At 39.9% G+C, this 25,845-nt stretch overlaps 2 protein-coding genes across 14 annotated transcripts in view; both read left to right on the top strand.

The window, feature by feature from the left end:
• Positions 1–258: 258 nt before the first annotated feature.
• On the top strand, positions 259–3,250 carry sumo3b (small ubiquitin like modifier 3b). Its single transcript, XM_058081704.1, has 4 exons — positions 259–425; positions 931–1,059; positions 1,161–1,232; positions 2,330–3,250. Exons 1-4 carry the CDS (start codon positions 405–407, stop codon positions 2,393–2,395), a joined length of 288 nt encoding a protein of 95 aa, XP_057937687.1. The 5' UTR covers positions 259–404; the 3' UTR covers positions 2,396–3,250.
• Positions 3,251–6,924: 3,674 nt separating this feature from the next.
• fmnl2a (formin-like 2a) overlaps positions 6,925–25,845 on the top strand; it is a 52,585-nt gene continuing 33,664 nt past the window's right edge. For all 13 annotated transcript variants that reach the window (XM_058081437.1, XM_058081438.1, XM_058081436.1 and 10 more), the window contains exons 1-2: positions 6,925–7,185; positions 24,258–24,341. In XM_058081437.1, the coding sequence (XP_057937420.1) occupies positions 7,072–7,185; positions 24,258–24,341 (198 nt within the window). In that variant the 5' untranslated portion in view covers positions 6,925–7,071. The remainder of the gene's footprint in view (positions 7,186–24,257; positions 24,342–25,845) is intronic.

Raw genomic sequence — 25,845 nt, 5'->3', positions numbered from 1 at the left:
AGTGGTTGAAAATCACTGATATAGAGGATCTTTGACTATTGTTTTGTATTAGCTTATTAAAAACAACACAGTGGTCCTGTCATAGAGACGATCTTTGACTAGCAAATATCATTTTCTCACATTCTCCGTGCCTGAAGTCAGACTGCTTCAGTTTCATCAATCTCTTGTGAACGCGCACAGGGACCTCGGTCACGCGGAAATTACCATGCGCGCTCCCGTGTCCGAGTTCCGCCCAGCAGAGTGGACCACGTGACGATTTTGCTCGAATTACAGTTTAAATTTCAGTGCGCGCGCCTGCGCCACACGAAATAGTCGAAAAACGGTCCAGTTTCCCTCGGCCGGTTAGCAGTCTGTCTCCTTTTTGATTTAAAACATTTTTTTTTACCGCTAACAAAAAGAGCAGGATGTCGGACGAAAAGCCAAAGGTGAGCACTTTCTCTTCGCGGGAGTAAATAGACTCTCACCCGTTTTGCCGGTTGCTAAACGGCTCAAGCTAAATGGTCATCCGGCTAAGCTAGCGCCGCTTGCAGGTTTAGGATGGCGCATTTGAGAGGGGGGGCTAAAACAAAGGTTGTCAAATTTACCGATTTTCTTTACGAAATATGCAAACTTTTACGTATTTATTTACAGGACAGTATGTCAAGCGGATGCTGTAACGGTATCGTTTGACTTATTTTTTTTGTCCGGGTGAAGTTTTGAGCGATATCAGGGTAGCTCTTTTTTTTGCGCCATTGTGGCTTTCTGCGCCAGTTTGGACATGGGCTAGCATACTATGCTAACCATTGGTTGTGGCTGTAGTCCAATGATAAGCGTATAAGGCTAAAATAGTCGCAATATTGTCCTTTTGGTGCTTTCAGCATACATATTACTTTGATAAAGACGTTTTTTGAGTGTTTGTAGTTGACTCCTGTTGTGACTTTTTGTGTGCAGGAAGGAGTGAAAACGGAGAACGACCACATTAACCTGAAGGTAGCAGGTCAAGATGGCTCAGTGGTACAGTTCAAAATCAAAAGGCACACTGCACTCAGCAAACTCATGAAGGCATACTGTGAACGACAGGTCGGCTCATTTCTAAGCATATCATTTTCCTATATATTGTCCAATTGTGTACTTTACATTTGGAGTGTCACTCTATAATTATTGATTCTGTCTCTTTATAGGGGCTGTCGATGCGTCAGATAAGATTTCGGTTTGATGGGCAGCCCATAAATGAGCTGGACACGCCTGCACAGGTTGGTGATGCACAACACTTGCTTGTTAGACCTTTTAAGGGTCGATTTCACATGTAGATTATGCAATTGGAAGCCATGTTGCTCTTGAATCTACTGTATATGCTTCCATCCGTGAATCATCACAGCCCGGCACACCCCTTTAACGACATTTAAGTCACGAAAGTAGACTCGCAAGGAGACAAATGGCACCCATCCAACCATTTTCTGTACTGCTTTGTTCTCATTAGGGTCACAGGTAGGGTGACTAGTAGCAAGATGAGGGGTACACCCGCAGGGCACGTATAGACAGACAACCATTCACACTCACAGTCAGACCTGTGTGCAATTTTGAGTCACCGATGTGCACATGCATACAAAGATGGGTGCAAATTTAAGTCGCCAATCTGCACATGCACACAAAGATGACATATAAGATCTCTTATGTGCGATCCATTTTACCTCATGTATCTCTCTACAACTCTGACATAAGCAACCTAAAATGGTGATCACGGCCCACAATGCAGTACGCAGTTTGTGATGTTAACCAAAAAAACATGGTAACCGGGGCGAACATTTAATCAAGGTATCGCTGTATCTAACAATATGTAACAGTCGGTATACCACCTGCAACAAAATAAGATATGATAGGCGATACGTGGCTCACTATAACAATATCTTGATGTGATGATAGAGTGAAATAAAACCAAAAGTAAAATTATGAAAGCTACTTTGACAAAATGAAAGGAGGGGTGTGCTGTTTGCGTTTTATGTGACTGCCAATATTTAAATGGTACTTTTATTTACAAAGCACATCTCCACTCGGTGTGTTAATTTGTCATCAAATACATGTCTCATAAATAGAATGCTTAAAAATAGTAGCTGGTGGTGCGCGTGGCAAAATGTGTAAACAAAGATGCCAGAATGACACCATGGTGAGTATCTTATCTGGTCACACAACAGGGCAGACTGGCATCATATCATCAAGTGTGCAGTGGCACATACCACTCAGGCTGCAGCCCCCCTGCCCCCACACAAAAAGCCATGCTTTCACAAGATGCATGTTAAGCAAAAAAAGGTGTACAACTGAGTGACTGATCAATATGTTTTGTTTTCCGCAGTTGGAAATGGAGGACGAGGACACTATTGATGTGTTTCAGCAACAGACAGGAGGAGCCTTTTCTTAAGCAAGAGTCCATTCTCTTGTGCGTCCCCACAAATTTTTTATTTTTGCTTCCCATGTTGTAAGTGTTTATTATTGTTTGGGATTTTTTGGGGGGTTTTCTTTTTCCTTTCTGCTGGGATGGGTGCTGGGCTTTTCACAACATGCAGCAGCAGTTTTTACATTTCCGACGGCCTTGCTTTGCAAATGGGTATGATTTTTAACCTGTTTATTTCACATGACTACATTGTGTCCATGCAGAGACGCTAATCATACTACATTGGGCCTACATTGGACCAGAACTGAAGATCCTTTTTTTTTTTAACATCATATTGTCATACTGTAGCAAGTGTGAATTCACAATATGATTAACACGCTTGTCACACATTAGTTGTGTTTTTTTGTTTTGTTTTTGTGTGTGTGTTAAATTCATGATTTGACTGATTTGCATCCATGTTTGCAGGGGGGGGGGCATTGCAGAGAAATATGCGTATGAATGATGTAGCTGTGTTTCTGATGTTGCACTCAAAGCAGATTGACCTGAATTAAGACAAAGTACAGTCATGTTGCTGGACCAAAAAACAAACAAAAAATAAAGTGTGTGTTTTTTGTTTTTTTTAAGTAAAGGGTTTTATTTTTTATTTTAATTCCCAAGCTTTATTTTTTAGGGGGTGAAAGAGGAAAGGGGTTGCCATTACAAACGGTACTTTGTATTTCCTCTAATGTATACATACAATAATTTAGATTCCTCTTCAATTTTATAAAAAATGTGGAGTTTTTGCTTTCTGGAGCGTTCGCGTAAAATGACGTCATGCTTCAAATCCCTTTTTTAATGGGAAGGGTTGTAATACACGTTACAGCCACTAGAGGCCACAATTGCACCAAAGAGTTGCTCGTTTCCTCCTGGAATTCAACCTCTCGTCTTCCATCTTTTTTTTTTTTATCGGTGGTTGTACCAGTTTAAACATTTGCTTTTACCACCAAATTAAATTTGAGACACAGCCTTATTACAATAATAATAATTTAAATTTTTTAAACTAATGTTAACTAGATGCGTACAGTTGGGTCACCCTCATCCATGTTGTGATTGAGTTGGGTTTTATTTTGAAAGAATAAACCGTTAATACTAATCCCAATACACATCGTTTTTGTCAGTGGGGTCATGATACAGCAAATCTCCACATCTGTATTTGGCCTTGTTAACAGAGACTTATTGTTTCACAGCTCATTCACCATAACTTATGTCATGTGACGCTCTGCTGACAGCACACTGTTCATTATTATTCAGTGTGTAACAGATGTCTCATTCAGCCCATCACCTTCAAGTATTTAGCCATTATACGGGGCCTGTTCTACAGTTGGCAATGCCAAGCAAAGTATAAATATTCATGGGAAACATACTGTACTAGAAACAGTCTTTCAGGATTACACGCCCATTCCAGATTGTCAGTGACCACTCAAAAGCAGATTTGTTGTGCTTTTTCCACTTTTCCAACCTATAAATGTAATTAGAATATTATATTCCTGTGTTAAACGATGCCAAAGTTTCATATAATGAGATTTTCACATTTGGAAGTGATCCCTGAAAGATGTTTTTCCTAACACCGACTCACTATGACATCACAGTGAGCCACATTTCCTTATAAGGGCATGCCTGAGTAGCAGCTGTACAAGTTGATTGTGATTGATTGGGTATGGCGGGAGGCGGGCGGTGGGTAGAAGAAATTAAAGCAAATACAGCAGGAATAGGTTCAGATTCTGGAAGATCTAGAAAGCATTCTGTGCGGGTTATCGTGTAGGAATCCCCAACTCAAAACAAAGGGCTGAAAATACGGATAATATGTCCTCTTCAGACAAGAATAACCAGAAAGAGCAGGAATAGGTTCATATTCTGGATGATCTAGAAAGCATTCTGTGCGGGTTATCGTGTAGGAATCCACAACTCAAAACAAAGGGCTGAAAATACGAATAATAGGTCCCCTTCAGACAAGAATAACCAGAAAGAGCAGGAATAGGTTCAGATTCTGGAAGATCTAGAAAGCATTCTGTGCGGGTTATCGTGAAGGAATCCACAACTCAAAACAAAGGGCTGAAAATACAGATAATAGGTCCCCTTCAGACAAGAATAACCAGAAAGAGCAGGAATAGGTTCAGATTCTGGAAGATCTAGAAAGCATTCTGTGCGGGTTATCGTGTAGGAATCCACAACTCAAAACATTTTAAGGGCTGAAAATACGGATAATAGGTCCCCTTCAGACAAGAATAACCAGAAAGAGCAGGAATAGGTTCAGATTCTGGAAGATGTAGAAAGCATTCTGTGCGGCTTATCGTGTAGGAATCCACAACTCAAGACAAAGGGCTGAAAATACGGATAATAGGTCCCCTTTAGACAAGAATAACCAGAAAGAGCAGGAATAGGTTCAGATTCTTGAAGATCTAGAAAGCATTCTGTGCGGGTTATTGTGTAGGAATCCACAACTCAAAACAAAGGGCTGAAAATACGCATAATAGGTCCCCTTCAGACAAGAATAACCAGAAAGAGTACTAAGAAAACATGGTGGATACAATCGGGGCTTGGGAGGTTGGGTGTTCTCCAGGCCCAGCAAATCAAGTTAACATGGAACACGTAGCGATGGGATGAGGTCAGTCACATCCTCGCCGTGTCCTGCCAACTAACTCCTCGCATGTGACGCACTCCTCTGCAGAGTCGCTCCAGCTGCCTGAATGGAACCAGTGTGCACGATGGAGAACCTCTGTGAACCACTCGTCTCCAGAGTTAGCGTGGCGTGCTGATGTCACCCTCGGGTGTGCGAGCTTGTGTCGTCCCCGCCCTTGTCAACAGATGTCACAAATGTGAGGAAATATCACTGATTGTTGGAATGAACGTTAAACACAGGTTATAATAACTGCTGAGAGACAGAAGAAGAAGAAATAAAATTGCTTCTTCCTGCTACCTTTCAGACATGTTGAATTGTGCAAGTGTAAACTATTACCATTAAATGCAAACTTAAGTTGTTTACACATGCAGTGTCTCCGTTTATTTGCTCAACTACAGAGAGTAGCAGGCATCTCGTGATGAATAAGTCCAAGTGCACCCTCATTTTGACACTCGTCAGCCGACTTTAGCTTGTACTTTATTTTTCCAGATGTTGAGCAGCTTTTGTGTACAGAAGAAATTTCTCTTGAAATGCCTTACAGATGCCACGTCAGATCTGCAGGCTGCGCGTGTTGCAGTGATAACATCTACCACAATACATAAGGTGGTATCAAACAAAGTAAAGGTAAATACTGTCAGCTAGTAGCACATTTATTTGCTTTTCCTTAAGGGAAAAACATTTGGGTGGCTGAATGTATGCTGTCCACACATTGTTACTGACAAAGTAATTTATATTTCCTTAATTGTTATTTTTTTTTTTTACAAATATTTAACATATTTATTGTATAATTGTCAACAACTACTATGGGAACTTAGTTTCAAGAGGCCTTCACAAGTACAGTCTGCATTATAGGCGATATATGGTCCACCACTAGATGGCAATGTTTAGCGTGGTGATGTACTTATATGTATTAACAGCCCATTGAGTTCCCTGTTAAATAAACTTGAAAAAGAAAAACATAACTAACACAATATGATTTAAAAACACATTATTGTTCTTTCTATTTGTCCAGGGGAGTGTTACTACTTTTTGACGACCCCATTGGGCGTTGATTGATTTGTTAATATATTTTTTATTCGCCACAAACAATGCTACATGAACTCTGCCTATCACAAGTAAGTCCGTAAACACGTGACCCGGAAGAAGATTTCGACTACTACTAGATTTGTTAATATATTTTTTATTCGCCACAAACAATGCTACATGAACTCTGCCTATCACAAGTAAGTCCGTAAACACGTGACCCGGAAGAAGATTTCTACTACTACTACTACTACTAGCTAAAAAAAACTGTAGCCGTTAAGTTGCTACGATGACGTATTTCGGCATATAAACGTTGTTTTTGTTTTTAAGAGATATTTGAAGTTAAAAGATAACTTTAGACCGTAAGGGACGCCATTGTGACGTTTAAAAAAAACGCTTTCCTTGTTTTAGCGGACTCAAAGTACCACAATGCAACACAACAAACTGTTAATCTCCTTGGCTACGGCGTTTGAGGAGATACGCCCCACGGAAAAAAAAAGAAGGAGGCTTGGCCTTGAAAAGGGCTCATTGTAGGGCGTGATGAACATGTGTGCAGCCGCAGTGTGACTGTGCGAGTTCGAACCCCCCCTCCCTCCTCCTCCTCCTTTGACGACCCTCTCAGCAGCAGAGGAGGGATTAGTTAATGGGCGCACATCACCTCCTCCTCCTCTTCGGACTACTCCGCGACGTGGAAAGTGCAAAACGTTGAATCATGCTCCTCGTCATCCCCACCGACTGGAAGTGGAGCCGGAATTGGGCAAAATTTGGATAACAGCAAGAGAAGAGAGGAACTTTTTCCGAGCTCGCCTCAACAGCAACACTCTCCTTCTCCGTATTGTTGTTGCCGTGAAAATGCCTCCTCAACAGGGGCTCGGTCCGCTCCATTACCCCCCCTCACTCACACATGTGGTCTATATGCTGAAGAAGTAAAGGAAGGAATCGAACCTTTACAACCAAAAGACACGCGGATATTTTTTTTTAACTTATCTTTTTTCTTAGTTCTTGAACTGATCCGTCCAACATGGGGAACGCAGGGAGCATGGACCAACACACGGATCTCAGGGGCCACAACATGCCCCTAAAACTCCCCATGCCGGACCCTGGAGAGCTGGAGGAAAGATTCGCTATTGTTTTGGTGAGTTCAAATAAACTTTATACTTTTTCTCCGTGTCTCCTGGAACGGGACAGCTGTTCGAGTTATGGGCTGGACCCCTCGGCACAGTTCCCCACACGCCTGGTCCCCTTTGTTGCTACCAGACCCTGGTAATGGGAGTCATCCAAAATACTCCACTTTAATGAATTCTGTCTGTCTTACTGAACAATAACACATTTTATAAACCAGAAAATTAGCACCAAGTGGCTTCTAGGGCTCTTTGATGAAAACACTAACCAAGTGTGCCTAAAAATAACTTAAAAAATGTCGAATAATTGACATTATTTATGTATTTCCCAAATTCCCATCATGTCTGAAGTTGCGTCAAAGCAACAAAGTACAAAGACAACTACAAAGTGCTCAAAGTATGTGTTATATATAGTACAAACAATGGAGAAAAGTTAATATACTTTAATAAGTACACCGGTGTAATACTAAAAATACTGTAAAAATAAAAATACTACCATTAAGGAATTCCATTTTATTACAATTTAAATGCTTTTAGTTGACATTGTCAAGAGATGTAATTTATTATGAGACATGTTTATGGTTCCTCCATCATCCATATGGAAAATAATTATTTTAAAACATCCATCCATTCCCTTAGTTTGCTGGAGCCTATGCCGGAGTAGACATACATACAACCATTCACACTTAGATTCATACCTATAAACAATAAAAAAAATAGCATTTTAGAACTATTTTTAAATTGACTGCACACTAGTTGAGACTGACTCAACAGCACCTCTGCTGGTTGCAACCAAGTAGTGCACTCGTAGATTCTTCAAAACACAGTTCCCCCAATTAGATGTTATTAAAAAAAGGTGAGGTAACCAAACTATTGAATATAGAATACAGCATATTTTAATTTCAGCCCTGAAACGGCAATAATAAACATGAAATCAACACGTCTATGATAACCCTTCGCCTAAAACCTTAACCCTGTTTCTTAAACAAAATGACACATATTTGGCTTTAATGTTGCATTATCCATCTTTTATGAGGTCATTTTTATTTTGTGTTGCCACCTTGAAATTACATCGTGTTGAAAGTTGAAAGTACAGTGCAGTAATTGAACTTATGTACTTGTAATCAGGTGTTATTAAACAAGGTATCAACAATTCTAACCAGATATTGAACTTAGAACTGCAACAATCTATGAATTGAGTACCAGATTAATCGGCAACTATTTTGGAAATAGATTAATCGCGTTTTAAATTTTTTTATATATAAATACTCTCTGATTTCAGCCTCGGGTCGAATGGTGGTTGAGTGGCTAACATGTTGGTCTTGGAATCTCCGTTGGGCATCTCTGTGTGGAGTTTGCATGTCTATATGTGCCATGGGATTGGCTGGCGACCAGTCCAGGGTGTACCCCGGCTCTTGCCGGAGACAGCTGGGATAGACTCCAGCACCCCCGCGACCCTCGTGAGGAAAAAGCGGTAGAAAATGAATGAATGAATGAATATTGGGCATAGCATGGATGCAACTTTGTTGTTCTTTATGAATCAACAGCGCCTTTTTTATGATGCCTTATTGCTACATTAATACCTCTTCCAGCGGCAGTCAAAATATCTCAGTGAATATGACATTACTATCTGTACTGATACTGTACTGTACTGTACTATGATCTTTTACAAAGGCGGAACTGTATGGGAAGGTTTTAAAAGATAGCGCTTCATGAGTTTCAAAGCGCTATCCGACATAGTGAGGTCTGAATCCTCACCAATGCGGGTCATATTTGTGATATCTGTTGTCGGCATACTTAAGAACAAGCATGGACGGGTGAAATTTGAGCAATGGTTGCAAATCTAGGTCAAACGTGATTGTCGCCTGCTCGAGTACGCTCATAAACATTTGGTGCCGCTCAGCGAGAAAGGAACTTGGCACGAGCTAGCGACTTGTTATGACTTGTGTGATCATAAAAGTGGGTGCAATGTTTAGTCACATACACAGTAAGGGAATTTGCTTGCTTTTATACTGTTAAAAAGTTGGGTGTTCGATAAGAGGATCAGGTCGGTAGAAGTGTTGAGTTTGTTTGGGTGGGATTGCTGTCATCCTCATGAGCCCTTTGTGGGCGACTTGGGCCAGGAGGATTAATCTGACTTGACCCGAATGTGAGTGGTTGGAGAATGATTTAGTTTGGTGGGTGACAGTATCTTTTTTCCGCAACTCCCACTCCTACTCCATTCTGCCAACGTGATGCCTCATCTCTTGATGGGATGGAAGCCCTCTAGCATTAGAAGAATTTAGCACCCTAATTATGGGATTTAGCGTTACTTACCGCCCTTTAAACTCAAACTCATTTGCACTGTTGCATTGATTGCCGACGTGATGACAAGACCTACTCACTCACCTCCTTATCACCACGAATCTCACATTTAAGTGAACCATTCTTTTACTCACGTATTAAGTCCAGAGTGACAAGACTTTGCACCAATGACATGTGATTATTAGTCGCAGCTAGATTAAATCAACAGTTGTTCATACAAAAACAAGGAATATTATTTATTGGATGTTTTATCTTTATTGATTTTTATTGATCACAACGATCAGCGAATTCAAGAAACAATACAAGCAGTTGATGTTTGCTAAATACAAGGATGAAGAGTCTTGAACCAGTCATGATGTGCTATACATATCACTATATTGACACTTACTATGGTACCCATTATGTCATTGGATGCTCATATCACCTTAAAAAAACTTATTATGTTATTATACTATATTATGAAAGCAGGAAGTGAACAAATGTATCATGGTACCCATTATGTCATTGGATGGTCATATCACCTTAAAAAAACTTATTATGTTACTATACTATATTATGAAAGCAGGAAGTGAACAAATGTATCATGGTACCCATTATGTCATTGGATGGTCATATCACCTTAAAAAAACTTATTATGTTACTATACTATATTATGAAAGCAGGAAGTGAACAAATGTAACAGTTACTGATTGTAAAAGTACCAGATGGAGGGGTAGGATTTAATAAGCTTTGCTTCTTCCTACTCCTTTTGGACATGTGGAACTGTGAACTGATTATGTGATGCATTCAATTGTAATCTGATGCATGTTCAAATGAAATTAAACCATTACCATTACCATTACCATCTATAGGTAAACATAAGAGGCTTGTTGATCCTGTCACTCCTAATAGGTTTGATCATCAGCCAATCCCAGTAACACGAAAGGGAGGCATTGGGATTTAAGCGGTGGTCACCTTCAAGTGGTCACCTTTGGACGGTATGTTACGTCTGGTCAAGGGTGTAAAGTACAGCGGTAGCTCGGTTTTTGTTCTAAAAAGTCAGACTGTTTCATTCCTGACGACTGAATTCCCGCAGATGTGTTAGTTCTGTAGTTACCCGTTTTTTGATTGAGACCGCCTATGCTATGTTAAGATAAGCCTCGGCTATGATCCAGTTCGTCTTGTTTAGAGGGTGAATGATTTCTATTGGCGACTATGATCCTCGCAAATTACCGGTTCTTGTTTTTGAAGCACCGCATACGTGAATGAAAGGTTAATTGGGTCTCTGTGGCTCCAAACGGCTGTTTAACGAGCGTACATCTGATGTCATGGTATCTGTGGCATGAATGGCCTCTTCATGTACATTTTATTTCAAATCCTTGTCGACGGAGTCAGCGCTATCATTTTAGTCAACATCAGATGATGCAAACAAAGCTTCAAAGTGGTAGTTTGGCCTCTTGAGTGCCTTGCTGATGAGCATGTGAAACAATGTGAAGGAGTCACACGGGGAAGAGGAACCCGGGGCCAAAAGAACCACAAGCGAAGGAGGCGTGTGAGTGGAATGCAGTGCCAACCTCGAAGCGCTTCGCAAAAAATTTTGACCTTGAATGTAACACTCAGCCCTTTAACTGGTGCAGTGTGTTTCTGAGGCGGAGATGTTTACAATTGTTATGTTGAAGTGACATATGGGACACGGGCTTAGCTGTTGTTGGAGGTGCACTCACTCCATAGTTAGTCTGGCCAGATTACATCTAAGAAGATTTGTTTGAGGGCTGCTCCAGTGACACGACAACAAGGCAATGTACTGAATGTCTGAACACTAGCCACGTATACATGGACCCAAATATTCCAATTCCATTCGGTTTATTTGCTCAAACGGAAAGAATCGAACCTTTGTATACACCTCATTCCGAAAGAAAAGTGCCAATCCGAATGAATATATAATCAGATTCACAGGGGTGGAATATTCCTTTCCCCAATCCGATTGAGGTATCTTGTACCCGCTCAATCGGAAAGTTGTCAGACTGCGTTCTTCTTCCTCGTGTTTTTCTTCTTCTGTTGTTTATTGGCGGTTGACAAGCAGCTTTCGTGTGCATTACCGCCAGAATCAGAACAGAATGATCACATGAAAACATGTGCCGAGCTTAATTATAAAATATTAGCAAGATTGAATTTTATCTTTTCCTGTTCCCGGGTGCGTTCTTTCAGCGAATGCTGAAATATGACGTAACACGCAGCTCAAGACGTTCTTCAGTTTTAAAAATGGAGGCGAGCAATCGGCACTGGACTGCTAAGGAAAGTTTGTTTTTGATTCAAATTAAATTTCAAGACTGGACGAAGGAAAAACTGGCAATACGGAGTTATTCCAACAAGGGAATGAAAAACTCAAGGAAGTCGGTATCACGGGATGTTGGTGTTTACGTTTTACTGGGCATGCCCCATTGACTATTCTGGTTGATTATAGCGGCGCATGTAGACACGCGATTGGAATATTCCTTCCCATGTATACAATTGCTTTCGGAAAGGTCATTCGGAAAGATTCCATTCGGAAAGAGAAAAACTCATGTAAACGTGGCTAATCTTTCTTCATGTCATTAACAATATTTTACATTAGTTTCTTTGTTTTACGTATGTTTTACATATGAATACATTAGAGTAGCATTAAAATACCTTCTCTTTTTCCTTTAGCTGTTTATATTATGGCAAGTATGTGGAATTTTTTTGATGATCTGGCCTTTATGCACCATAGCACCCATCCATCCATTTTGTATTCATGCATTACATCATCATCATGTGTAAAGCCCAAAAGCATATTTTTCCAAGACACCCAAGGAGTTCATTACCAATCACTACAATGGATATTGTCTGAGCGACATAAGGTGAACAGCAGCCTAAACCCATGCAGCAATCCAACGGAACAGTGCCATTCTTTATTCGGCTTAGACTCCCAACACAGAGCCTGGCACCGGACCCAAACCACAGTATGTCCGCTCTGTGTACGGCTGGGGTATGAGCAGTGTTTGAATCCGCGGGATACCCACAGCAATTAGTCATGAAATGAAATGCTCGGTAAGTGTCCTGCATCCAGTGTCGGGATCTCTCTGAAGTGCAGCAGGGCGAGGCGATAATGTGTCCCCAGAGCGGAACCCAAAGGCATCTTGTCTGACTGGCAGCGGGTCAGCAGATTATGTAAGAAGAGGTCTCTTGGCTGTGTGCAGGGCCTCTCTGTCTGTATTGTTCGTCGCTGGTCAGTTGGAGGTTGTTTGCCTCTCGCTCTGCTGCTTGGGTGGCAGGAAGGAGGGGATCCACTGACTAAGTATGATACTGAAATAAATACTGTACAGAAACACTATCAGTAACAACTAGGGGGGTGTATTGGCAAGAATCTGGCGATACGATACGTATCACGATACTAGCCTCACGATACTGTTAACAAGGCGATATTTTTTTTGTTTTTCTTGTATTTAAAGATTATTTCTTGGAAAAACTGAAATATACCAGCAATATGCAGTTACTAAACATATTTGTATTCCATTATAACTGCATGGTGGTCTAGTGGTTAGTGCGCAGACCTCACAGTTAGGAGACTAGGGTTCAATTCCACCCTCGGCCATCTCTGTGTGGAGTTTGTATGTTCTCCCCGTGCATGCGTGGGTTTTCTCCGGGTACTCCGGTTTCCTCCCACATTCCAAAAACATGCTAGGTTAATTAGCGACTCCAAATTGTCCATAGGTATGAATGTGAGTGTGAATGGTTGTTTGTCTATATGTGACCTGTGATTGGCTGGCCACCAGTCCAGGGTGTACCCCGCTTCTGGCCCGAAGACAGCTGGGATAGGCTCCAGCACCCCTTGCGACCCTCATGAGAGTACGCCTCTCGCCTGCACTGGTGGCCAGCCAATCACAGGGCACATATAGACAAACAACCATTCACACTCACATTCATACCTATGGACAATTTGGAGTCGCTAATTAACCTAGCATGTTTTTGGAATGTGGGAGGAAACCAGAGTACCCGGAGAAAACCCACACAGAACTCCACACAGAGATGGCCGGGGGTGGAATTGAACCCTAGTCTCCTAGCTGCGAGGTCAGCGCGCTAACCACTTCCCCACCGTGCAGCTTTTCCAGCAACTTGAGTCATACAAATGCTGTACTTTTCAGTCATTTACGAATCATCCAGGATTAGGGGATTTAGATACCAGACACCACCTAAAAACCCTCTTCTACTAATTACAGCACATACTTTTTGTACCAATACCTACTAAATTCCTGTGAGGACACGCGTTACAGTACTACTAGATCATGTGTTGGAAAGTCCAACAAGATACTTTTGAGAGTTTGTCTCGGTATTTGTTTTTACAGCTTGGGTACAGGAGAACCTCAGCCTTGTGTTTAAGTGCATTTATCATTAGGATGATCTGTCTCGGCTCCAAGATGGCAGCTGCACTGTGAAGCCAGATAGTTTGGGCCAAATTGTCCCCTAAAGGTGGCCGTGTTCCTGTGACCTGTTTGGATTGGATTAGGAATACATGTTTATGTCATTCTGCCATCTGGTGCTGTGTTATGTCTTCATTTTAATCTTATCGTGTAGCATTGATATTGTTGTTATATTTCTGTCACCAATGTTTTGTGTGTGTACAAATGTGAAAGGAGGGAACTGCAGGATGTGTTCACTTATTTACTGTCATCACAAGGCCTTTTGGAACTAATGTGGATTTGTCCAGACTGCATGAGGGTGGGATTTGTGGTTTCTGTCTGTATTTATATTTTGTGACCTTAGCAATACAATACAGTACAAAATGCAGCATATATCATATCAAAACATTCTACATACGGACCCAAAACATAACTTTTGAATTGATAAATTCAACAGGGCTGCCGTCCTTATTCAGCATTTCTTCCTGCTTGTAAGAAATGCTTTGTAACGCTACCTCAGTCAGTGTGTTGCCGGAATTAACATCTGCGGTGCAGAATGGGAGGTCCTATTGCATTTGAATGCACCTTTGCCAGTTTGATACAGACCCCATCCGAGCTTCAGACAATACAACGGTCACACGGTATACAGTATATGAGGTGAAGATTGGGGGATGATGACATTCCAGTAAAAGTACCAACTGTACAAATACAACATAGAGCACAATATAATCTGTCAATGATTTTCTCCTGTAAATAGATAATGACAGTTTACTCGACTTGCTGTTTTACCAAGCAGTAAAATGCCACAACTGTGTCCCGTTTTTTTTGTTATTATTTAAATTATCGGGAAAATTACAGAAGCGTTTATTGCATATTTGTAGCAATTGAACCTTGAACAATTTGTTGAAGGACACCGGTCTAGCTTTGATGTGTTTCGATTTCAAAACCAACTGGAAATCATGACCATTATAAATGTATCAAAAAGTCAAGGGTTTTGTACTTGGTACTATTTCACAAAACGTTCTGGGAATCGTCACACTTTCTTCTCTTAATGTCCCTCGTTGATGCTAGTTTTTTTCTTAGAATGAAAAAACCCAAGTCAAAGAAAAACATGCTAATGAATCCTTTGATTATTGTTGCAACTCAACTTTGGCAAGGTATCAGAGTCCAAATATTGCAGCTTTTAAGGGTGGTAAAATTTTGAATGTGTGCGTCACTCTTATTCAAAGTATTTGTATTGTAGTATTGTACTGTACTGCAACACCGAAGAAATTCCCCGCTATATAAAACTGTCCCGTTATGACATGGTTGCATATGTTTTGCTATGCTGTGATTAATTGAAGACCAGGATTAAAGGATCTGTAGGATTATACTTAGCAGCGGTAGTCAATTAGACCTGCTCATAGATCCAGATATCCTTTTTGTGGCTGAGTCATTTCCTGTTCACATTCTTGCCTTGATTTTCATACTCATTTTGTAATAATACAACCTTTCTTTTTTTTTTTTTTGATTGCCAATCATTAAAGTGATGCAACAATTTTCAGGAACAAAAAAACCATGGAGTGCTTCACGGTCCGCACACTTTCGCAACTTCAACATCTGGCCATCTGATCAGACTTCCTCTACGCTCAAGTAACACTTGTTTTATTTGGAGAGCTCCCCGCTGCTCCAAATCGAGCTCCATGTTGTTTCCTGTACTTTGGAAACTACCCATCTTGGAAAGTATCCCCTCTATCAAGGGGAACATTTGTCTATTACGTCCTTGCTATTTGGTTCAATGACTAAAAAGTGCGTTTGTGTGTATTATTTTGTTTTATTTCATGGAAAAGGTTCCACAAAAAAAAAAATCGATTTGAGTACGCCCACTCACAGCTGACAATATTGTGCAAAAGTCGTTGAATCAGCTCTGGGCACCTCAAGGAACTTTGCATACTGTTTCTTTAAATTTGAATGCTCTAATTGTAGGTTGGGCGTCACAATGTAGATAACAAAGTTATAAACGCAACACTTCTTAGTTTTTCTTGAATCTACCATAATTTAATAACAATTGGCACGTTGAGGCATCCATCACGCCGAATATATATATATAAATATCTATATCTATATATATATATGGTAATGGTAATGGTTTTATTTCATTTGAACATGCATCAGATTACAATTGAATGCATCACATAATCAGTTCACAGTTCCACATGTCCAAAAGGAGTAGAAAGAAGCAAAGCTTATTAAATCCTACCCCTCCATATGGTACTTTTACAATCTGTAACTGTTACATTTGTTCACTTCCTGCTTTCCATAATACAGTTTTTAGTCCTAGTTGTCGTAGCCCTAGCATATAAGTGTTTCAAATGTACTTCTTCCCTGAGATCATAATTCTCCTCTCTTGTAGAGAAGTATTGGATGACATTTTTAGCTAATTGGTAGTTTTTAGCCTTATGCATTATTTTAGCTGTTTGAAGATGAACTATATCAGCAAGTTGAAGTATTTGTGATTTTAGAAATAAGGAGTTAGTATGTAGGCGGCATTATGAATGATCCTTACTGACCTTTTTTGCAGTACCTTTAACGAGTGAAGATTGCTTTTATAGTTATTACCCCATATTTCCACATATTTCCATATATATATCTACAGATTGATAAAAGCTTCATCATCAGTGATGACAAATGAGTGGACTTTTATGGCGACAGATACAAAACATCAACCTTGCACCATTTGTTCGACGTAAAGTATTCCACTGGCGAACAGCTTCACAAATATAAACAGGACTCTTGTGATGCAGGCGGTGTCTGAGTTGAGCTGGGGGGGGGTGCGTGGGTGGAGGGTTTCCTGGGGATTACCATGCTAATCTGAGGACAGACGGGGGGGACACCTGTGGTCCCACAAAACATTACGGATTACACTGGCATTCTATGATAATGAAGGGAGGATTGATGGACTTTGGATAGCGTATGCCTCAATGCTGCCCTGCTCTTTTTACTCCAGTCTAATAGCTCTGGTATTGATCTTCTGTTTGTGGTGATTATCATGTTAAAAAAAAACACCTTCTGTGAGTGTCAGGGAGTCATTTCCGCAGAGTTGAGCAATTTACAAATGTTTCTTATGACTTGGTTTGTTGGCTTGTTGTGGCGTGTCGTGTGAGTAGTATATTCATCACGTTGCAACTTAACCTTTTTCTCCATTAGATCATTAAAGCAAATGCTATTATGTAAGTTTCATTGCGATACTACGATATCAGTGCTATGTTGACCACACACGATAAATATAGGATGAATAGCTGATGAGGAAAGTTATTATTTTTAAGAATACTTTGAATTGGAGAATCTGTACAACTTTTTGTTGTACATTTTTAATCTTTTAAAATCAACTTTCCGTTTGAGCGGTTACAAGATGTTCATTCGGATTGGCACTTTTCTTTCGGAATGAGGTATATACAAAGGTTAAATTCTTTCCGTTTGAGCCCCAAAACCGAACCCAATTGGAATTTTGGCTATTGTAGGAGAACAGCTACAAAATTTCCCTAGAAAGCTGATATACAAAAACTGTGGCATATATAGAAACCCGAGTATTGATGGTATATAGATGGTATATATATATATTGGTCTCTGACATCCTAACAACCTCTCAGTATGGTCTTCACTGGCAGCATCGTTACACAGCAATATCAGAGAGAAGAAGCATGCCTGTCATGTGGCCTGTTTTCTTTTTAGCTCCTCCAGCCAGCTGTGTTGGGAAGGTTGTGCCCCTGCAGACCTCCTGGGAGATGGTGGGTGGTTGGTGGGATTTAAGACAGCTGCCTATTTTTGGTCCTTTTTATGACTCAATATTTTTTAATGAGAAGATTTGTGTATCCTAATTGGTTCTGTTTGTATCTCAGAGTCTGAGCCTGAGGGGAGATAAATATGAACATAGAGCAGCAGCCATTAGCGGAACGTCTGCTTGTCTTAAATTACATAAAGCTCCTCTCTTTGAATTGCAGCCCTCGCAAGAGGCAGCTACTGCATAGTCCGATAGCCTGAAGGCGCTGGGGATCAAACTACCATCCACTAACTTGCGGAGCTGTGCCCCCTTTTTTTTTGCAGCACTTTCATGTCAGAATTCTTTTGAATATTGCAAGAATACTGGTGCAAAAGCGGAGACAGAAAGTGAATAAATGAAGACCTGCAAGTGACAGGCTTTCAACTTGCTTCCTTGTCGTAGCAACTTCATTTGCAATGTGCAGTTATTATCAGTCGGGTGCTCATTTTTAGGATCCAAAGCATACGGCAAAATGCCACAAATATTTGGTTAATAGCCCCAGTATGCAAAGTTAAGCTTTGAGAAATCCAGTCTGTTTTATGACTAAATGGACTAGAAATTCACTTTTGGCGCACTGATGATGCAGGTATATTTTCCATTAAAATAAACAACTGGCAGGTTTCTATTTGTGTATATAGTTGGCTTTTGTTATTTATATATATTCTGCTTAGTACTTTGATTATATTTGTTTAATTGCCACTTTAATAAGTTAGTTTTTCATTTACAAGTCATTGTTTTTGTTCCTAATTTCTCATCAGTTTCTCCTTTTTTTTGAGGTGATTGGTCGGGGCACAAACATGGAGGCGCGCCCATGTGAGTGCAGGCCAGAGGCTGATTGCCTTAATTGGACTCTCCCAAGTGTCACCTGGAGTAGGGGGGAATTAACTGGGTGTTAGTTCGGTATTCTAAGTTGTTTTCTTTAATCGAGTGCGTAAATGTAGACAGGAAGCGAAACTTCAGTGTGGGACTCTTGAAAGACTTAATATAAAAGATGGGTGTTATAAATGTAAATAGGGTACCTTTTAGATGTATTGCCTCACCCTCTCATTGGGAACTATGGTTGGCTCTTCACAGGTAAAAGCTGCTATGGCTATCCCGTGCTAGTAAGAGGCCATTGTTTTCCAACTGAAAATCTTACAGCCATACAAGTGTAAATATAAGTTAACCATGTGTTTTTTTACTGTTACCTGTTCAACCACGTCAAATCAATATGTGGTCAAAATGGACTAGTTTTTTATCCACAATGTTTGGCTATATGATCACAGAGTGTATTTTTGGTAACAATTTTCAACAAAAACCAGAATGTACGACACTCTATACTCTTATTGTCTTTATTCTTCAACATTGTTCGTTTAAAAAAACATGTCTAAAAAGAAAGAAAATCAAAATACATGCTTGGAGTTAATGTAATCTGTCTTGATGTTAGAACTGAATCATTTTCAGTTGTGTTTAACTTGAATTTTTCAGTGTATGAATGAGGGAAAGGTGAGGATAAGTGGGCATAGAAAATGGATGGCTGGAAGGATGACAGGAATACAAATTTAATTTAAAAAATTGGCATAAAAAGGTATGCACTATGTATTTCTGCTTCTCAAGGCCGATACCATGAATCGATAATTCTTAGTTTTTTTTTACTGTACCTTTAGATTAGTCCTAAACAAATACCATAATACTACTATTAACAAAACAAGTTCAAATCAGGTCTTGGAGTGGTTTGCTGATGTATTTAGGTGATAGTGGAACATACCGCGGCGATAGGAGCAAGCCCCGGGTCTTTCTTTGCAGCCAGCAGGCTCTAGGGATAGGCTTGAGGCATAACACCGCAAACATGTGCTGTAATTAAAGCTGAATACATTCCAAATAAACATTTAGTGTGCGTCATTTAACAGGACTCATTTTTATGAATCAGGGCACTGGTAGTTTGGGCATCACTTCACAAGAGGATGCAGTAACGTACAGAAGAGATTGTAGTAGAACGCAACCATGGCGTCTCAACGACTTGACTAACCTGTAGTACAGATGTGGGCCAGCTGCCAGTGAAGGCGGTTGGAGTTCCCCCGTGTCATCTTGATTTTTTATTGCCGTGTGCAGGGAGTGTCTCATGCTTTGGGTCACCGCTTCCAACCATGTTAGTTATAATTTGCAGTGCTTGGTATCAGTTGGATGCAGCTGCACTTGTGTGTTATCAGAACTTGTACTAGTGATTTCTGCCATTCACACACTTTTGTGTTCTGCCTTTTGGCTTTATTGGGTCTAACAGCTGCCCCGGAAAATTACAAGCAGCAGCTGTGCGGCGATGAGTTATTACGGGATATGTTACGTCTATAGGATGTAGCAGAAAAAATGCTTTAAAATGGTATGGTATCACTTAACACATTTTTTTCCCTGACCTTCTCTTTTCTGCCCCCACACTGACATTGTACACTGTCACTGAGAATAAACTGGGGCCAGACGATATGATATTTTTGTTCTTGTGCAGTGAATATTAAATAAATGCACTTATGGTAATGGTAATGGTTTAATTTCATTTGAACATGCATCAGATTACAATTGAATGCATCACATAATCACTTCACAGTTCCACATGTCCAAAAGGAGTAGGAAGAAGCAAAGCTTATTAAATCCTACCCCTCCATCTGGTACTTTTACAATCAGTAACTGTTACATTTGTTCACTTCCTGCTTTCCTAATATAGTTTAAGGTATTTTTTTTAATAATGCACCTCATAACGAAGTACAAGGTGATATGACCATCCAATGACATAATGGGTACCATAGTAAGTGTCGTTACTCCATCTGGTACTTTTCCAATCAGTAACTGTTACATTTGTTCACTTCCTGCTTTCCTAATATAGTTTAAGTTTTTTTTTAAATAATGCACCTTGTACCGAAGTACAAGATGATATGACCATCCAATGACATAATGGGTACCATAGTAAGTGTCGTTACTCCATCTGGTACTTTTCCAATCAGTAACTGTTACATTTGTTCACTTCCTGCTTTCCTAATATAGTTTAAGTTTTTTTTTTTAATAATGCACCTCGTACCGAAGTACATGCAATGACATAATGGGTACCGTAGTAAGATGGTACCCAGATGAACTATATCAGCAAGTTGAAGTATTTGTGATTTTAGAAATAAGGAGTTAGTATGTTCTCTGTAGGCGGCATTATGAATTATCCTTACTGACCTTTTTTGCAGTACATTTAGGGAGTGAAGTCGTGAGTGAAGTCACTTATGAGTCACATGTCATGCTGGTGTGCTTTTAAATGGCCCATCTTTATCCGCAACACCGCATCAATATCATTTATGTTTGTGTTATCAATTGACCTCAAGAATTTCTGAACCGCTTAGCCCATGACAAGCCACTTGAGTTGTGATACTTGAGGTTATGTCGTCACTTTACAAAAATGTTGCCTCTCCCAAGGTCTAAAACTCTTTAATTGGTCTTCAAACCAACTGACCCTCAGATTCCAAAAAATGGTTGTTGGTTTAAGGTAGCGTGACCGAGGAGTGCCGAATGTCTGTCACAGTTCATTAGTGTTTGGATGACACAAAGTAGGCTCGTGGTACTTGACCTGGACCCTTACCAATCAGCTGAGTGCACCCATAACGTCTCAGCCAGATCAAACACCAATGTTAGATTCCACAGACTGGTTTATTTCCAAGCTACTGCATCTCCAAACACAACACAGCAAATAGTTTTTAATGTGACTGTGCTTCCAGGTGTTACATTTTGTTTTGAATGTGGGACAGGAAGAAGAAACTCGGCTGGTCTCTCTGATTCCCAGCATTCAGTCCGGCAGCAATCTGTTGCCTCCAAGCATCTGCTGAATACTAATTCAATTTCCTGCTCAGTCTTCCAGAGACGACTTGTGTGCACTGAAACCTTTCTTTGTTCCACATGAAATGTTATATTCAACCCTCTACCTTGTCAAGTTTTGATTCTAATTCATTTGTATGAATCTGTTGGGTTGCAAGTGGAATATTTGCCATATTTTCACAATGTTACGCTTTAATTTACAGATGCACTGCTTCATTATTAGACATCCATATAGACTAATCACATAGTAAGACAATTATACATAGCAGTGACAAATAAAATAGCCATTTGGGGACTATGCTCGCTCAGCATCTGACTCTGACTCAACATTATTCATACATGAAAAATAGACTTCATGCCAGGATATACATTATCCATCTTTCCTTAGCACACCCCCTCAGAGCTCAGCTGGAAAATCCATGCAGAAAAAGTGGAGACAAAACACTGATAGATGATCTGGGCCATCCAATCACGGCGAGCGGAAAAAAGAACCCCCGAGCTGAGCAGTGCATAATGGCACTATTTGCTTGTTTTTTCAAAGCGGTGGAAACATTTTTTATGAACCAGAACCAAACCACTTGTGTTTTTAGTTAAGCTAATGGCTTTTTACAGCTCCATGCCGTTTGCAACAAATTTACCTCACATTGAAGTTGAATGAAGTTGTTTCACGGGTAAACCGTGCAGACTCTGAGGGTACATGAGAAATACTTCATTCTCCACACCCTTTGGTCTGTTTGTATCAAACTGTCATGTGTTTTCTCTAAATTGCTGGAAAAAGGATGTATTATCCATTGATTTAAAATTAGCATTACGACTCCTCTGTTGTTTACTAATTTGCCATACCTTTGAGGCACTTTTTTCAGTCTGTGTGAGTGACAGTAAGAAAAGCTCTGATTCGTTTGCATGTATAAATCTTTAGACTGGGAATAGAATAAATGCCTTTTTTTTAGAAATATATATTTCGAAAAATATATATACACTGCCGCTCAAAAGTTTGGGATCACTTGGAAATGTTTTTGGTCAGTCTGAGATATGGGTTTTTCTTGGCAGTCCTGCTATGAAGTCCAGAATCCTGAAGTCACGCTTCACTGTTGATACTGACCCTGGTGTTTGATGACTACTATTTAGTGCAGCTGCCAGGTGACGACCTGTGAGGCGTCATTGTCTTAAACTACACACTCTCAGATATTTGTCGTCTTGCACAGTTGTGCAGCGTTTTTCTGTCCTTGTTAGACCCAGTTTGTGCTGCTCTCTGAAGGGAGTAGTTAACAGCATGGTAAGAGATTTTTGTTTATATTTTTAGATGGGTTTTCTAATAATCTATTATCCTTATAAAATGATGAACTTGGATTAGCAGCCATACCAGGAGATTGATGCAGAGGACTGACAGTTGTTGATAGTAGGCCTCTATGCAAAAATGTACATCCTTCTTTGAAAATCATCTGATTCATTTTAATTGTTTGTGAAATGGATAAAAAATGTTTGTGAAATGGAAACAAATTTTGTGAAATGAATGAAAATGTGTTTTTCTTTGGAAAACAAAGAAATTTGCAAGTGATCCCAAACTTTTGAGTGACAGTGTATATGGTCATTTGAAGGCAATTTTGATCCACTTTGCTCATTGCTGTTGTTCCACTCAATATTCCACATGCCACATCTTTTTCCTGTTCAAGTTTTTGTAACAAATCAGAAAAGAGAGTGATGTCACATGATTTTGATGTAACACATTTTTGGTTTGCTTGGATTTAAAAAACACAAACACTGAATCTAGGGAAAGGGACCAAGTTTACAAACCTGTCAACTGATGTGGACCAGAAAAAGTGAGCTACAGGTGTGAAGCGGCTTTACATAATCCAGACAATACAATCAAATGGTCAATTGTTGTTTTTTTGTTGTTTACATGCAGAGCAGAGTGAATCATGGGTGGGCAGTCATAACCAAACTACTAAGAGGCAAAGCAGATGTTGACGACGGGACGAAGAGAAAGTAAAACAAAGCAGTTGTGTAAAAAAACTTTTGAGGGTTGGCCTGATATTTTTTTTCAGACATGGATTGATGATCAACACATGGATCAAATTAGATGTATCCCACCTTTGGGAAGTCACTTCTGAGGTCAGAAAATAGCAGTATCATATGAATTGCTATCAGGGGAAAGTCGAAAGGAAGTAAGAACTTTATCTGGAAGTGCCAGATCCACGATTGTACATCAGATCCTACATAGCACAGTTTTTTAGAAAGATGTTGAGCGGCTCTTTGATAGCTTTTCACAGCCTTTCTGTCTGCTCTAAACATAGTTGTGGTGGTTTTAACAGGAGCACTTGGTACACTTGGACAGGATACGTTTTCAAGGATTCTTACGCATCAGACCCAGTTGCTACTCTTGGGAAAGTGCCTCCTTTGATGAGAATAAATTGATTTCAACACATTCCACTGCATTGCATTCCCACTGTTCCCTGGACTTAACTAATGTGAACCAGTTTTGTGTTGCTAAATGTTATCTGCTTCTCAAAACAATAGACACTCAACCTGTTTAGTTTTACGGTGTCCTATACATCCTTTATAGTTTGTTGTTTGTAGACAGTTGATAAGCTTGTTTGCACAAAACAACCCAATAGAATCCATTACAAGTAATTTATCAAAAATACCACTTTCTTCTTTGTGTGTTGAGCTTTGTTGTTAATCTGGCACGGTTACAGGACTCCTGCGATGTGACGATATTTCATCATCCACGTCTAATTAACTGTGGCATTCTGGTCTCTTTCAGAACTCCATGAATCTTCCTCCAGATAAAGCTCGCCTGTTGCGGCAGTACGACAACGAGAAGAAGTGGGAGCTCATCTGCGATCAGGTGGGTTCATCTGATCTGATCTTATGTAATACGCCATATACAATGATGTATATATGGTAATGGTAATGGTTTGATTTCATTTGAACATGCATCAGATTACAATTGAATGCATCACATAATCAGTTCACAGTTCCACATGTCGAAAAGGAGTAGGAAGAAGCAAAGCTTATTAAAACTTTTACAATCAGTAACTGTTACATTTGTTCACTTCCTGCTTTCGTAATAAGTTTTTAATTAAAATTTTATTTTTTATTTAGTATTTTTTATTTTTTGTCTCGTACCGAAGTACGAGGTGATATGACCATACAATGACATTATGGGTACCATAGTAACTGTCAATATAGTGATATCTTCATCCTTGTATTTAGCAAACATCAACTGCTTGTATTGTTTCTTGAATTCCCTCATCGATGTGACAATCAGTAACTGTTACATTTGTTCACTTCCTGCTTTCGTAATATAGTTTAAGTTTTTTTTTTAATTAAAATTTTATTTTTTATTTTTTATTTTTTGTCTCGTACCAAAGTACGAGGTGATATGACCATACAATGACATTATGGGTACCATAGTAACTGTCAATATAGTGATATCTTCATCCTTGTATTTAGCAAACATCAACTGCTTGTATTGTTTCTTGAATTCCCTCATCGTTGTGCATTGTTTGAGGGTCTTACTCAATCCAATCCGTAGTTTGATTCCACATGTATGATTGTATGTCAAGTAGCACAACCACATGATATGCAATACAATTTATGTAACCAAAATAGTATCCATATAGTTTGGTTACCCAATTTAGTGACTTGAGAAGGGAAAATTGAAGACAGCCTGGCACACCTATAAAGCCCACCTCTCAGTTTAGCATAATGGCTGCTAGGCACTAAAAAGACAGGACGACGCACCGTGGCGCTAATGGAGAAAGGACTGACCTTCTATTTGGAATGACAACTAACTGTAGCCTGGGGATGGGAATTTGACTACACATTTTGGCTTCCTCTGGTTCTCCATTTAGGTTGGCACACCAGGTGCCTTGAATTTTCCCCTAGTTCCTTAACTTGGCAATGTCAGCATTGCGTTTTGTCAGATTGATTCTCTGCAATACTGCCTGTTTTTCCTGTTGTTGAACTTTCTAACCATGACAGGTGTGGTGGTGTTATTCCTGCTAGACACAGGATGCATCCATCCATATTGTTGACATCCACATCCCACCCCCTTTGACTGCAGAATGTTGGCCACCTGTTGCTCTGGTGGAGCAACATCTTGTCCTACGTTCTCAGCTGCACCGGCATTGGACCTGCATTTTATGTGAAGTCCAGTCACAATTACATTGTTAAGGTGCATTGACCGATCCATATCATCCAAACTGCACGAAATTTGCCATATCATGTGATCATTTTCAGCATTGTGCTTCTTTAGAGCGTCCACGTTTCCTTCCAGACCATAAATTCGTTTGGAAAGTGATTTAATTCTTCATATAATGTGATTCATTAGAGATTTAATGCCTTCA

The sequence above is a fragment of the Doryrhamphus excisus genome, chromosome 9 (assembly GCF_030265055.1).
Source record: "Doryrhamphus excisus isolate RoL2022-K1 chromosome 9, RoL_Dexc_1.0, whole genome shotgun sequence".
In the NCBI taxonomy this organism is placed as follows: Eukaryota; Metazoa; Chordata; class Actinopteri; order Syngnathiformes; family Syngnathidae; genus Doryrhamphus; species Doryrhamphus excisus.
The sequence above is the reverse complement of the archived record's forward strand: the minus strand, read 5'-3'. Positions and strand labels throughout refer to the sequence as shown.